We start from the raw sequence: 16448 nt of genomic DNA on the forward strand, positions 1-16448 counted from the left end.
TCAAATCCCATACTGAAACCATGCAGCTTCTCCCTCCCCAAATAAATCATCAGAGAGAAGAAAATGTTTCACATTTTTAAAAGTTTTAGACTATCTCTGACTTCAGACATATTGCCATTAACCTGGGATTTAATCAGGGATTTTCATTTGCTCCTTGTTCGAACTATAATGAGCCCTTTAACAGTGTAAATAAAAAGATCTAAAGATTCAATAAACTATAATGTCACAAACGGCAATCAGCTGCATTGTGAGGCTTCAGTGTTAAAAAGCATCTCACAGCTGGAAACAAATGCTTCTATATAACATTGTAAATAACCTCTAAGCCCACTACTAATTAAACTGAAGCCTCTCTTCTGGGCATTGAATATATGAACCAATTAAGAAAATATAATTTGTTTTCTGAGAGACCTGTGCTGTACCTTAAAAAAAAAAGAGGAGGGAGAGAGATATAGAAAGACACAGCAACAGAGCAAGAGAGAGAAAGGAGAGAGGGGAAAGAAAAGAAGAAAAGAGTTTCACAGAAGGGACCACACTGATGTGCTGGGGTTACAATAATGAGACATTTCTGCTTTAAGCAAATTTTGCACCTGTAACCTGCAGAAATATAGCCATAGCACTTGAAAAATTACTTCAATGCTGCACAGTGCCATGAAAATTTATCTTTGAGATGATTTTATTGCATGGTTACCCTAGGCAATTAAATCAATAAATCTTAACTGTCAGAGAGGTTGGCCTACTGCCAGGAATAAATGAAATGCACGGAATCAGTAAATAAAAGGTTTCTGACAACTCATTCTAGGAATTATTTAGCAGTTGGGCTTTTTGTTGGTGGTGGTGTTGGTGTTCCTTTTGTCTCCAGCATTTATTGACATTCTCCATGAGAAATGATTATGCTAACATAAACAACGTAACCCGGGGATGTAGATGGATGGAGGGAGAAGAGTCAGGCTCTCCAGAGTAATAAATTACCCTCCTGGAATTGCAGACAAACAGCAACTTTGGGGGGCTGATAGCAGTGGCAGAGGCAATTAGAGAGCTGGGGGCTGAGCCACAGGCTGGAAACACAAGGGCAACCCCAGTGCCAGGCACCAGGAGCTCCATGTGCTGGCCCAAGGTGCCTCATTATTAACATAGATGTGCTTTTCTCATTGATTGATTCAGAGATGATTGAGATTGAAATGCCTCCTTGAGACACGGAGGTGACGTTTCTGTTGATCCAGGGTCCAGCGTTCACCACAGGAGATGCCAGTTTTGACAGTGAAATCATAGTTACGCCTGTGTAAACCCTGAGTGGTCAGTGCAGCTGCATTGTTTTTCATGCTGCTGTTACAAAACTGAAGGCCCAAGTCTGTTTTCACTTACCCTGGGATTTGATGTTTTAAGTTAGTGTGGAATAACCTGTGTTTAGGCTTAGGCTCACCTCCCTCACTGTGGTGAGATCAGGTGGCCTGATTAATAAACTGATAGATTTTTAGTCACTGTGGTCATCTGCTTTGAGTACCAACAGGCCACCAAGTTCACCTGGTAAGTCCTGGTTCAAAGCTACTTTCCCTGGCTGAACAAGCCCATTCCTCCAGCAAGACAGCAGCTGCTGGGATAGCAGTGGGGGCAGCCCTGGCCATGGGGGATCTGCACATTCCCCGTGTGACAAGGACACCGATGGCACAGCAATCTGCTGTGCTGAGCACTGAGGGAGGCCTTGCCTGCCTACAACAGAACTAATTAGATGGTTTGCAGGGCCAGTCCCTCACCACCATTGGGGCAGTCTGGAGCATATGGGTCTGTCCTTGAGCCAACACCAGTTCCATGCGGCCAAGAAGGGTTTTATCTGAGTAGTGTGGAAAAGAGCCTGCTGCGACAATGTCTGTATCCAGTCTCTGGACACCCAAGTGACCTTCAGTCACAGGAGCCCTTGAGGAGAAACTGATCTCTCTGCCTAAAGCTGGCAGAGGCTCACCAAAGCCAGAGACATCATGTCATTTTGGCTGGGGAATATTTCATTTGAAAGTATTTCCTTCAAGATCCTCTATGTTTTCTCAATGTCGATGTCAGATTTTCCCAGCCACGTTGCTCCTCTGACATGTCCAGTCCCAGTCATGATTTTGCAACCTTTGTGCTCCCCTGGGCAAATTTGCTGCCTCCCATCATGGGTGTGTGGAACCAGGCAGGAGGACACTCAGAAACAGCAGCTCAGGCTCAGGGCTTGGGCAGTGCTGGGTGGTGCCTGGAGCACTGGGAATGTCCTGGACACCCATTTGGAGGAGGCTTCTCTTGGCTGATCAGCTCCCAGACCATGGAGAGCATTAGAGATCTGAGTGCTGTGCTGAATGGAATGAGTCGCACCCGTTTCCAGGTACAGATAAAGCCAATGGAGTTTCACAAGGCTGACTGGCAAGCAGCTTCTCATTGCAGATAATTCCCTGCCAGCATATCCTGAAATAGGTGATTGCTCTCAAATTGATGGTTTGAAGCCATTTTATTTAGCTCCTGCTTGATAGGCAGGAAATGTAGAGTTGCAAGAAAAAAAAAACCCCAAACACCACACACACACACAACCCCCCCTCCCCCCCAAAAAAAAATCAAACCCCAAAACAAATTCTAAAAAGAAAAAAAGTTGCATAATTTGCTCTACTGTAGCGCATATGACCAGAAAATTTTGCTTAACATTAGCTTGATGTGTGGTTCCTTATATTAGTAGCTATAATAAAGTCCTTGCAAATATGTGGACACAGTATGGAGAGAAAAAACAACCCCATGCACATGTGCTTTTTTCAATTAAAAGGTATCTAAAATCACTTTGAAATGCAGCTGGTAAATGAAATCTCTCCCTATTATGTAGAATTGATGTTGCATTTCTTTCCTTCTGGACCACGTGTGTAGGAGGGGCTGAGGAGTCTCAGCCTTTCAATGACAGTATTTGGGCTGTGCTTTCTACTCCTTAGCTCTGCAGACCACGGGAAGCTCCAGCCAGACTTTTTAGATATAAATAAGGCTTCACAAGCTCTTCATCTTTCATGCTGGCAGTGAAACATCCTGTGGTCTAGAGCAGCTTGTCACGGGCCAAACTCATTCATGAGGGAGTTGTGCAGTTAAATCATCTTACTGGCTGCCAAACTGTAGTGCTTCCTTCTCTCACTTGAGAGAAGCTCTTTGTAGCTCTTATGAACATCCTCCTCCATTGCCCCAGCCAGGGAGGGAGGGAAGATGTCTCCTTGGCTGTGCAACAGGGCACACAGTACCTTGCCCGAGGTTGTTGTGAAATTGTGTATGAAAATGAGAATCCAAATGCTCATCTTCCATTTCCCCTGCCATTGCCATCCTTGGAGGAGACACTTCTCCCTCCACTCAGCAGGGTGGCATCTTTACCTCCTGTGGGAATCCCACGTACTGGCTATATTAATAATTATAATTCTTTTATTTCCAGAAGTTCTGGGGTTTTTTTTCCTGAATTGAGCAGTCACACTAACAGTGCTGTGCAGCACAGGTTTATGTGGAGCCATTCATCATTCATAGCTGGGATCACAGAACACTTCACAGCCGATTACAAGGTTACACATGCGGGGAATGACATGAGCTGCCAGTCTGAAGTCAAGCTTCAAGCGGATTTCTGGGCACACCCAGAGGATGAAAAGAACTCAGGGAGGAATGAATGGCACATAAAGCATCAGACCTGCCCTCCCTCCTGCTGACCCAAAAGATGTGTCCCTAAGATATCCACAGAGGATTTTTTCTGTCTCCTTGGACACAAAATGGGCACTCGTGACACAGAGTGTGCTCCAAACACCCCATTCCAGATTTCCTTCTGAAGTGATTCATGCCTAAGAAGGACTGAGGCTCCAGCACCCATTTTACAGGTGGGATGATGAACTGGAAAAGCTTTCATCTGGTCAGACCAGAGAGATTTAAGCTGCTTCAGGAGGTGAGAGTGGCACTGAGAAGTTGGAAAGCACCAGCAACTGTGTAGCCCTGGTAGCGTGAGATGTTTTGGTTTTCTGAAATTCTTTTCCCAGGGAATTTTCTGTAAACAAAATAAATGTTTTTGTAACTGTAACTTTGTTATTCATTCCTTTCCTTAGGAGGGGCTTCTACTTGATGTCCTTCCAGTCTGACCAATGGGAGTGAAGAGGTTTGTCTTCCTGTCACCAATCAAATTGGCCTCTGTAAAATAGTATAAAGAGGAGACACATTCCAAAAATAAAGGAGTCATTTTCAGCCTTCTGAATCTTGAAGTCTGTGTTGTTGTGGTGTTAAACAGTGTCACTACTGGACCTGTGTTCTAAGGAGGGGCATTGCAACAGATACTGAGTCTCAAATCCGACTAACGCCTACTGGTGTGGCTCTCCAGGCATTCTCCTGTGACACATCTGCACCCTGGGCTCACCAGACCCTCCCCAACACTGTCTGGGATGAGATGTCCCTACCAGCTGCCTCCCAGCCGGGCCTTCCTGCAGCACCTCCAGAGCACACAGCTGTCCAGACTGAGATGGAAATGCTTTCAGCAGGACTGTGAGCATGAGCAAACCCCAGAGCAAACCACAGAGATGGCTTTTTTGCTTGGAGACAGCAGCCTGAGATGGACTCTGTGTGGGGAGGGCTGCCTTTGTCTCTCCCTGCGGGCACCTCGACCTCACTTGCCCCATGAGCAGCAGCGCTGCTGTGCACAGCATCAGCCACATCACACGCTGCTCTGCATCTCCAGAGAGCTCCTCACATCTCTTCTGAGCTGGTGTTCTTGGCACTGCCTCTCAGAGCTATTTCTGCTGTGCTGATAGCAAACCTGGCCTTCCCAGTTCAGTCCTGCTGGGAAGCCCCCAGACACACCAAGGCACAGAGGGTCAGTGATGCTGATGGCACCACTTCAGCTGATGCCTGAAGTTTGAGCTCTCATGCTTTTTTAGGTTCTGTGCTGCCCATGGGTGCAGTTCTGAGCCTCACACTAAGTGCCAGTCAGCTCTCTTCACTGAGCAGGGAGACAAAACAAATCCTTTTCCTGCTGCACACCAAGGACAACTTTCAGGCCCAAAAGCACAAACAAGGGTGGCTGAAGGGAGGAACAAGAAGGATGGGACCTCACAACCTGCAGCTGGAATTGGACAATTCAACCCCAAGATGCAAATGGACCAAAACTGATCAAAGTGTGAGACCTGGTGACCCTTTGTCCATTTTGTGACCATTTTGGGTCCACCTTGGGTGTAGCCCTGGCCAGGCTCTTGTCCTGCCCAAGGTGTACCCTAAAGGCCTTTTAATAAATCTCTACTTTATTCTCTGTCTCTGTCCACTCTCTGTTCCAGCTCAGCCTTCTCAAGGCATCACAGCCATGCTGGAGCCCTGGGCTGCTTGTCCAAAATAACCCTCCTTGGAAGCCTGGCCCCTCTGGGTTGGGTTTGGGACAGGCAGGATTTAGGCCCCTAAGGGATGGGGAAAGCACATTATTGATCCCCTTACCTCACAGCACTGCACTATTTTCTAACATCAAGTCATTTTAAGTCGCCGCAATGACAAAAACACATTGATTAAAAATTAAAACCAATGACAGCTCTCCCACAAACAGTACTTACTGTACCATGCTTATTGTATCCTGGGAGGAGAATGAGAAAATAGCAGAAGACAGAATAATTTATAGTGATAAAATGGGTTACATTTTCATAAAAATTTTATTTTACTTTTTTTTTTTAAATAATTCAATGCACTGGCAGTATAATTAATCCCTCTATGAGAGACACGAATGTACCAGTTCAACCAATATTATTTATACAGAGACATTGTGTTTAAAAACAACAAAAGTACATTTAAAATGTTTGTACATAAAGTATTACTGTTATTTCTTTTTTTTTTTCTGAAGAAGGAACAAATGTAAACAAAATGCATAATTGTGCAACACGTTGGAAATACAAAGCAAAACAGGCAAGATACAATTTTATACATATAAAGCAAAAGAAATCAAACTTTTATAACTATACAACATTTCAGTAATTGCTTGACATTTTAACAGTTACCTTGGTCTGTACAAAACATCTTAACTTATACTTAAAACTTTACAAGAATAACATGCTTGTTCAGAACAAAGACACCTTGTGGAATTGCAATGATTATTGATATGATACTTGCACACATGAGAAAAAAAAAGAGGCTACTTCAATAGTAAATAAAAAGTAAGAACATAAGAACATAAGGTAAAAGGCCATTTAGTAAACCATAATCTAATTCCAATAGCTAATTAAGTTGCACTGCAATGCAGAAATTAAATCTGACTTTTGCTGGAAGACCATAAGGTCATAATGTTGCTCTATTTCCAGGAACCAGAAGTAAGCATATATAAATTTTCCTGATATTTTGGTTAATTATACATGCGCACGCACACACACACACACACAGAAAAGAAAAAAAAAAACCAGAAAACAAATAGTATTTGCCACAACAGTCAGAAATGGTAGGTGAGAGAACCCACAGACTAGACTACTCCCAACATGGCAGGGTTAAAAAATCAGGACAGCTAGGAAGAGCAAACACCCACCAAGTTTGCCAGGATTGCTTTTCCTGAACCTTAGTTGTATTTTGCTTTTATATTTTTTTAAAATTTTTTTTAAATTTATTTTTTTTATTTTTTTTCCCAAAAGACAGGAAGAAACTTGAATTGAGTTGAGCCATTCCAAAAATTCTGGGAGTACCGCAGCCAAGCCAAAACACAAACCAAAGGAGAGCTCAAAACCAAAGTAAAACATCACCAGATCTTTGTTTTTTGATTTGAATTTGATATGAATATGAATTGCTTCCATATTCTGTCACGGTATGTCCTAGACCTTTTGAATGTGGGTTTTAAAAAAAACAGCATTTAAGATTCAGTAGAAGATATGTAATCCAGAGATGTCAAAAATACTGACAGGAATAAATTATACAATATTTTATGGAAATACAAGGACTGTCAGCTTGGATGAAACGTACATGATTTTTAAGTGTCCTCAAATGATACATATGGCTAAAATTAAACCCCTGATTGCAGCAACCTAACATATTTAGTGCCTGCTTCTGCAATCTGTGTGCTGAGCACCAATTCACACAGTTTACTTCTGTGGACTTCAGTGGAGCAACCTGCGGACCAGGATGCTCAGGGGAAGAACAGCAGAATTGGGCCTAGAGAAATATTTGCCATGACTTCTAAATATACAGAACCCATTTGGCTTAGAGAAACCACTTCAGCCTGCTGCAATGTCTTTGAAAGAAAGTAACAGATTCTATCTCTAGACAGAAAGCATTTATGGCATCTTTGAATTTATTTGCCATTTTTCTATGCGAGCTAATGCTGATGCCAGTAAATATTTAAACTGGGAGGTAATGAAATTGCAACATGCCTTTAGTTAAAACCAAAACATATGCCAGCCTAGGTGGCAGGCAGAAATTACCCTCCAATTTTTTTTTAGCAGGGATTATCTGGTGCTAAATCAGAATAGTTCAATATGTTCTCAGCCTCAGTGTGCATTTATAAAGCTGCATTAGGACATGCAGCACAATATGAAAAGGGAGAGGACTGGTTTTTCAGCTGGTGTAAATCAGCACTGACATCCACAGAGCTACTTAGAGGCACATCAGTTGAAGCTTTGGCCCACAGTCATCAGAGATATGCAGCCATCGCTCAATCTGTATGAAAAACTCAGCTGTGGAAGTGCAGAGTGAGGTGTAATCGACATCAGATCAAAAGTTGCTCTGTTCATCTCGTTTCTGATAATGTGTCTCCAGACTGGGTGGTCTAAAGCCATTTTATGATGTGCTGTACACTGCATAGCTTTGCAAAGTACAATATTTCCTCGCAGGCAAGGATTATGGTGCATTAATCATTTCAATGGTGTGATCAGTAAAAAGGCATGATAAAAGCTTTGGGAATTTATCTGCATAGCGATACACTGGCAAAAATTAGTCTGGGGTTAGATGGTCTGCTCCTTGGTGTGTGCATATTGGATTAACTCTACTGAAATCAGTACTCCTATACCAGTTTACACCAGCTGAGGAACCTGTGCTCTACCTCTGTTATAAAGAAAACATTTGTGTTGCTATCCACTATTCAGATCTTTCATAAAATCAAGGGTAAATGTCTCCTGCCGGTGGATCAAAGCTCCTCTGTGTCCGTAACATTGTTACTTGTCACTGAAGTCAATGGTGGGTTCCCTGAGCAAGGGCTGGGACAACACAGGGTCTGATCGAAGAGCAAATCTGTTTGCAGTTATTCAGCTCTAGTCCAGAGACCTTGAACTGATTTCAGTGAGATGAGTGTCTAGCCAGAACAAAAACGGATGGAATTCCATTCAATTAATTGGGTTAATGCAACTTAAGTTCTGGCCATAGACACGTAACTCCAGTAAGGCTGTGCCATTTTTGTTATCCAGCTTTTCCTTTGATAAACAGTACTCAGCAAGCTCTGCAAGACTTGCACTAATGGCACATGACAGCAGAATTTGGTGCCATGAATTCCACCAGTTGAGCCAAGTTACTTTACATTTGCTTAGCTCAAATTTTGGTCCATTGTAGTTACTGTTGCTCAATAAAACAATTAAATTCACCTCAGAATCTGACCTCTCTTTGAATTCTGAGAAGAAAATAACTGAGAGGGAATTAGGGCTATCTATACTTGAAGGATCTTTTAATGGTATTACAAGAGGGTGATACACAGCTGTGAGTAAACTTGTATCTAGCACAGAGAGCTTATGGGACTTGTAGATAGAACTCAGTTAAAATCCAGGAAGAAAACAAGTCACAAACAGCTGCATTGCCCACTCACATGGCTTTTTGGCCTCAATTGGAGCCTTGTAAGCACGAGTGGTTCTGTGGACACCAGGATTTAAATTCCAATTCTGTGTACAGTGGGTATTGGCTGAGTTGTGTGCTGTCACTGTGTGCACAGCTTCTGTCAACCTGACTGGCATTTCAGACGCAGTGCAAGTACAAGGGAGTGCTCAAATCCCAGCCCATCTGCAGCTGCAGAGCCACAGCTCTGCTCACCCAGGCTGTGGGGCTGGGGTCCCTCAGTCCTCTTGGGCATAGCACTGGTCCCCCAGGACATGGGCAGGGCTGTGTGGGGATTCACACCACACACACCTGCAGTGGTCCAACACCCAGGGCAGGCTGAGGGCTCTGTGTGGCTCCACAGCCCGTGGGAGGCAACATCAGGTTCATACAATGCTGCCTAAGGTGGGCCTTTGGGCTTGGTCCTTGCTTCTGTTGTAAAAAATAAAGTAAAAATTACGGTTTAACTGGATGGTGACTTCAGGGTAGTGACAAGAATTACCTCTCTGGGGCACGGGGTGGCACTCTGAGGTGGATTGAGGAACTGGATGAGGTGGTGCTATATTCTGATTTCACAGGATAGCATGGTATGGGTATTATTTTGCAGGACACATCAACAGTATTAAGTCCCCTTTAACAAGAAGCACACTCAGCTTAAATTCACAATGTCAGACCACAGCAGCTTGCCCCACTTCCTTTAAAGCACTCCTGACGTTTTTACCATTGCCTAATATGATTACAGTGCCAGTGAGCTGCCTGACATGTCACTACACACCTTGTGGTTCTGGGGACAGCTTTTCATCACAGCATTTCTGCTGCAGTGCCTCCTGATGAGGCCAGGTTTGATTCTCATCTGACACCAGTTTTAGGTAGTAACTCATCTGCACCTGAATCTGCTCTCATCCCTCTCTGTGGAGCCACGTCCTCCCCTGAGCTGAACACAAGATCTGAACGCAATCTGTCCTGACTTCAGCAGCCACCAAGAGAGGCTTAAACTGGTGTGAGATGATCAAAATCACTGATCTTGGAAGACAAAACATCTCTGAAACAAAATGGCTTAAGGAAAGCTACCAAGTCTGTCAGAAAGGCAGGTCTGACATGGGTACTGGGGAGAAGACAACTCTCCAAGTCAGGCAGGAATGTTTTCCAGAGATGTTTCAGTAATGAACGAGACCCTAATAGCTTTTAGCCTATAAATTTAGGCTAAATGTCAAGTGATATAACCAAAATATGCCCATATACAGACATATCTCATTGGACAACAGAAAATATGCATTGGTGTGCTCTGGTTATATCATGGAAGTTCAGGAGGATTATTGGAAACTGAGAAACTGAGCTCTCCCAATATTAAGACTTATTGTATTTATAAAGTAGCATGTAAAGTAAAGCTGGAAGATGTCGTAAGGACAGTAGATTTAATTCCCCATCTTTATCCCCTTTGTCTCACTCCCAGTGCATTCAGGTGAGGTCAGGGAGATACTGAGAGGGAAAGGCCCTTTGCAAAGACCCCTTGGTCTGCAGCCTGCCTGCAGCTGGGACATTTCTACACTTGCTTCAGAACGACAACTTAATTTTCTTTGGTGACTTGTTAAATATTTTGCCTTTCTTAAAACTTCAAGACACTGGTCTATAGCAAATGAGTTAACCTGAAAAACAGCACATTCAGTTGACACAGCACATTCAGTTCTTACACTGACCACAGGGACCACAGGACTAAAATGACAGAGTTGTTGCTACTTTCTGCCACACCTTCATTGCCTGCAAGAGGCAGTAGATGCAAACAGGACTGTGCACAAACTACAGAGGAACACTTGAATAGTGCCAGCACCACTAGCAGTGGTAGGAGTGTTTTCTGTTTACAGTTACCACATCTTTTCTCCTGTGCTTTGAAGTAATGAACAGGGACTTTCTGCTGCAAATCCACATAAATCCACACAGATGTGAACACACTCACACTCATGGGCTTGCTTCAATGCTGCGTGGAGTTTCTCCTGAACTCCAAGTAATGAAGTATGTTAATACTTAAGTCAGAATCCTTACCAGCCCCATTTTTTTATCTGTTAATTTACACTTACAAAACGAATAATTTGATTTAGACAGCAGTAAATGCTGATAAAAACTCACTGAAACAGTTTTTTCCAAAGTACCTGAAAACATCAGTGAATCTAAACTGTCATAATAGAAGAACCTAATAAAACCTGTGAAATTTAAAAAAGCATGGAAATAAAATTCCAGATTCAACTGGCTTATTTTGTTTCTTTACAAGGAATGATCGCAAATCCTGTTTTTTAAAATCTCCCACGTAACTATCAACAGATCTGTCTCTACCTTTCAAAGGAGATAATTTATAAATGAGGCAATCTATTCACAAAGAGAATACTTAAATAACTGAGAGTCCAAAGAAATGTAAGAAAAAGTGAAATTGAGCTACAAGACCATGAAAGCTGTCACAAAAAGGCTTTCCCTCTGCTCCTTGCTCTACAGCACCCAATACATGTCTGGAGATGTTCACTGCACTCAGAGCTGGATATTCTGCCTGCACATTGTCAAACACTTAAGACCTGCTGCAGCCTGGGAAGGGGAGGTTAAGTGCTATGTAAATGCCTCTCTTGAGCATTTAGGACTTTGCTGCCCTTGGGTCTTGCACCCCAAATGCCTGAGTTTAGCCCTTTACAGGCCTGTTTCCTTCACTGCTGAACTCTTGATATTGCTCCAAACCTTCTCAGGCATGGGTCACAAATGACAGCCTTGTCAGTTCTGGCAATGTTTTATGAAGCTTGGTGTCCTTCTTAAATCCAGCTACAAGAGTCAAGAGATTACATCACTGTTCCAGTTTATCATTATTAAAAACAAATGTGTCAGTTCCAGCCCTTGGCATGCTTGTAAAATGCCTGAAAATGTGTTATGAAATCAGTCCCAAAGCTCAGCATCCAGAAGGTAGTACAAGAAGCAGAGTTTATTAAAAAAAACAAACCAAAACCAGATCACAATTTTAAGCCAATCTTGTAATTTTTGGTGCTTGGTTCATGAGTTTGAAAGCCTGAATTAGGCAGTTTTAAGTGCAGACATCGCAAATGCCCAAGCACAGACATGCTTCTTCCCCATGGATTGAAACAAACAATCTCACTTGATTAGCTCTGCTGGAAGTAATATTTTAAGGGGTAAAATTATTCCACGAAGATGACATGTTGGCAATTGAAATGAGATGAATATAGTGCCTGTAAAAGTGCAATAATCCTTAATAACTAACCCAAAAGAAGCATCATCCCCAGGGATAAGACAATAATTTACTCTCCATATTTAATTTGTTTCTAAGCCGCTTTTGAAACAAGACTGCTAAATAATAAGTCAGCTTGTGATCCTAGACTTGACTTATTATCATCATGCCATAGATTCAGCATACATTTCAACCTAAGTCACAGGATACAAAATCAGGAGGGCTAATTCCTTAAGCTGTTTAGGCAAAAACACTGTGAACATGGGGTAAATTTAAGGATAGGAGCCTGTTAACCACAAGCAACAGGAGAAAGATAATACATGGTGATCACTGAGCGACTGCAGCAAACTCTGAAGAGTCCTGTGCCTGAAGACTGTCTTTCAAGACATCACTGTCCCTTGTAAATGCATGGAAGTCTTGGATTTCAATATACATTAAATGAGCAAGTGATGACAATGCATCTGATTAGACTGAATAGTTATTTGGAAAAAGAATGGAAAACTCGGGCTTATGACAAAACCAGCCCAACCTTACTTCATCTCAAGTACCCAACCCGTTAAAAAAAAATATTTCAAATGTTTAATTTACTTTTCCTTGAAAAAAAACCCTCGACCACCACCATTCATCTACATTTCTGAATAGTTCTCACTGCCATGGTTTTATTCATTAGCTGCTGGGGCCAGAGTTGGCGTGACCAATGTGTCAGATTCAGGTTTCAGCCATGTCACTGAAACCCTCAGAGAACAGATAAGGGTGAATCAACCACTTCAGGAACAGGAATGTGCAGATAATACAGGATGTGCATGTTCTGCAAATGTCCTTTTGCAGAAAACCCTACACTGGATAATTTCTCTAATGATGCACACTGGCTATGTTTACAATACAACCTTGTGGAACAAAACATTAGGAATGATTGATTTGTAAGGAAAGGCAGTACTGCAGGGAGCTAATATGCAACAGCTACAGAAATGTTTGCCTTAAATGTGCACTGGGCAGAGTCCTTAAACTGCTCTTATTGCAAATATCCAAGGCCTGCTCTAAAAACCTTAACAGTCTGAACCTTTTAAATGCAAATTTGTCCTATTTATCTGGTCACAACCCAGTGAGTAAAATCCAATAACTCACCAGATTAAAGAATACACAGGTTTATATAGCAGAAGGTAATTGCAATTAACTAACATCTGGATGGCATTTAATACACATATTGTATTATTTCAATGAGATGAGACAGAATAATATTTACATTGCTATGAGCATTTTCTGTTTATAGAAATGGAATTTACAGTTCAGTAAGGTATGCAGGCGTTATATCAAGAATGAGATGAGACCATTTAAAGTCTTGTGAATTATTGATATGAATTCATTTTGTTTTGTTTCATGCACCAGCGCTTCTTGCAGTGGCAACAGAAGAGCAGTGCAGTTTATAACAGGGGAAAAAAAATAAGGAAAGAGCAAATGTGAAATGGTGCAATTTATTCACAATTGCTTTGAAATTCTATCTGAATTGTCTCATTATTATTCACGCATTAGAGGAATGGTCCAAAACATGACAGCATGGGTAAACAGATGCAGAGCTTGGAAAAAAGGTAATCTGACTGAAGTATTCATGGCCATTATTAAACAAATGTTATATTGCTTTTGGGTAAATCTGGTGATTTTATTTAATTTGACATTTTTTTCAAGATAGCAAGATAATACTGCTCATTTCTAATGCTCTGAAATGAACAAAACAGGTGAAAAATTGATGCCACATGGAATTATAATGTTTCAAGAGTAGCTGGTTAGTTAAACTTCTAGATAGTTCATGAAGAATCTGCATACACTTATTAATGGACTTCTACATACAATATCAATGCTTAGAGTGCAGCAGTCCTGTTAAAATCTGCTTTCAGTGAGTCACTATGCAAGGAGAGATTGTTCTATGAAGAAAAATCTTGGATAAGTATTTGTTTGAGACTAAACAGTAAAACAGAAAGAAAATTCACAGATTTAGTATAGGAATGGTAGATAAGACTAAGAAAGCTAATATTTTGAAACTGCCTAAAAACTGCAATAAATTCTCCTGCCTACTGAAATTATTAAGCCAACAATAAACAGGAAGAATGGAATATCAAAACCTCATTGCATAGTGTGTCATCATTCTTTAATGAGGCATTCCTTCAACCTTTTACCTCTTAACACCTTTGGTGGTCTTACATTATGTACCTGTAAGATATTCAACTTTCTCTTTTAGAGATTAAACCTATAGGAAGTATGAAATCTTAGGAATGTACTGAGTCAGGTAATGATGCCAGAATTAAGCGTCGAAAAGCTTGGTTCAGGTTCAGAAGATGATTTTGAATGAATAGCTATAACTTCTACTAATTTATTTCAGAAGGGACTTCTCATATATACCCTCAAATATTTAAGACGCTTTGTACTATTTCTCAGGAATCCATATCTTCTCAAAGTGCTTTTTTTTTGTTTTCACTTGAAGGCAGCATGGACTTAAAACAATACTGCAGGGAATGTACCGTTCCATAAAGCACATAAGGATGGCAGGATCCAGGAGACACAAGGCATAGAAAATTGTCAAAAATGATTAGATGGTACAACACATACTGCTCTTGAGTCGTAAGTTTCATTTACGGTGACTTCTACTTCCAATAGATAGGGTATTAAAAAAGGCAATAAAAATGAAGTTACATGAATAAACTTCCAAAAATGAGTGGAGTTCCACCAGTGATCGTCTCTGCGCTGGTAGAGGTAGAAGAATGGGGATGTCATGAGCAGGGCAGCAGTCACTACAACAAATGAGCCTCGATGCGGAGCCAGTGGAGTCCCTGGCGAACGTAACGAACCAGATTGGTCATACTGCTGTGTTGTGTTAAGGGTCCCATCACTGAGTCCAGGTCTACAAAGAACTCTGTAACACACAAGAAGCAATTGTTTCAGGCAGTGGCTCAGAAATAGAGGTGTTACCGTGATTTCCCACCCCTATGCTATCACAAAATCTTGGGAGCCTGTTCCAAGGCCTCAAGTCAAACCCTGCCCGAGGGTCAGCACCCCTCAGCCCAGAAAGACTGAAATTTTCATCCTCCAGGGTTCCAACAAGGAGCAGCACAGTGTAATTCAGTGAGTTCTAAAGACACTTGTGCACACAAGCACGTGGTCTGTAAGACAGAATTTAAACAACAATATATTGTAACAAACCAAATTAGATTATCCATGCTGGACGTCTACCACAGGATGGCATAAGTGCTTGCCAGCAGTCTTCCTTTAACTCTGATGATCTACACTGTCAGTTTTTTGAGATTAGGTTTGGCTGACTGCATGATTTAAATAGCTGGCAATGAAATCTTGCATTACTTTTCCATGCTGTACTCTTTCCCAGACATGAAGGGTTAGACTGGCTCTTTCCAGACTAGAAGACCTCTCTTGCTCTTCGCCCCACCCTCTAATTTATGTTACTGACACTGCAGCAGTTTTGGCCCTCTGCTCATCCTGCTGCAGCTGCAGGCCCCAGAGGATGAATGTGGGATGGGAGCAGGGGAGGAAGAGGAGAGAGACAACACAGCAGGAAAATAACACCCAGAGACGAGAACCTCTGAGGGGGAAGAATTCCAACCCTGGGATTCTTAGTCAGGAAGGGTTAACAGGAGGTCACTAAACAGAGAGCCCCAGTGAGGAAGCAACACACCAGTTTACTTTATGTCATGTGTTAGATGCTCTCTGGGTGAAAGACTAATCCTGTTAGGACCAACGGACCTTTCCTAATTGCTGTCAATGGAGAACTGAATTGTGTCCTGTATTCTCCCACAGTTCTTTATGCTCACTGGGGCACAGGCATTCCCACATATACAACACTTACACTATATTTAGGCAAATGGGAACCTGCTCTCAGCTGAAGCCCCTCAGAGCTCAGATAACAACCAACAATCACAGTAAGGGATGGCTGAGCCCTCACATTCTCACCCTGTCTGCAATCCAGTGCACTGAGCCAGCCAACACTGCCTTGGCTGCACTTCAGGAGAGCAGATGCCGGGTACAAAATCATTATCAGTACTTTCTTCAGCGAGTAAGTGCTGCTTTGAGGTCCTCTATCCAAGTATTGACAGCCTGACCCTGGTCAGCTTGGGAGCTACAGCAGTATCAGAGCACAAAGTGATTTGGCTGGAGGCATAATGAGAGCTCAGGGCTAGCACCAGTGCTGTTCAGATGCTGCAGCCAGCAGCTACTTTTAATCTTCCTTCCTCTGTCTTTCATTCCCCTCCTCCAGTGTAAAATCAATAAATTTTGAAATGAAATAATGCACTATCCTGCTTGCATTCTAGAGATCTCATTCTAGGCTCAAATAAACAATAATTGCTTTAAACACTGAGAATTCACCTTAAAGCCTAATTTCAGGTTAACATTTCTTGAAAAAGCTACTGAAAAGCACTGAAGCCACTTAATAGATTTATGCGTGAGAGAACAG

The 16448-nt window shown here is 42.0% G+C and overlaps 1 protein-coding gene across 3 annotated transcripts in view; it reads right to left on the minus strand.

Moving 5' to 3' along the window:
* Positions 1–5495: 5495 nt before the first annotated feature.
* Positions 5496–16448, minus strand: part of AFF2 (ALF transcription elongation factor 2) — a 339134-nt gene continuing 328181 nt past the window's right edge. For all 3 annotated transcript variants that reach the window (XM_083876555.1, XM_083876554.1, XM_083876556.1), the window contains exon 21: positions 5496–14897. In XM_083876555.1, coding sequence (XP_083732681.1) covers positions 14776–14897 — 122 coding nt within the window. In that variant the 3' untranslated portion in view covers positions 5496–14775. The remainder of the gene's footprint in view (positions 14898–16448) is intronic.

The sequence above is a fragment of the Zosterops lateralis genome (genome assembly GCF_965231275.1).
Source record: "Zosterops lateralis genome assembly, chromosome: 21".
Classification (NCBI taxonomy): Eukaryota; Metazoa; Chordata; class Aves; order Passeriformes; family Zosteropidae; genus Zosterops; species Zosterops lateralis.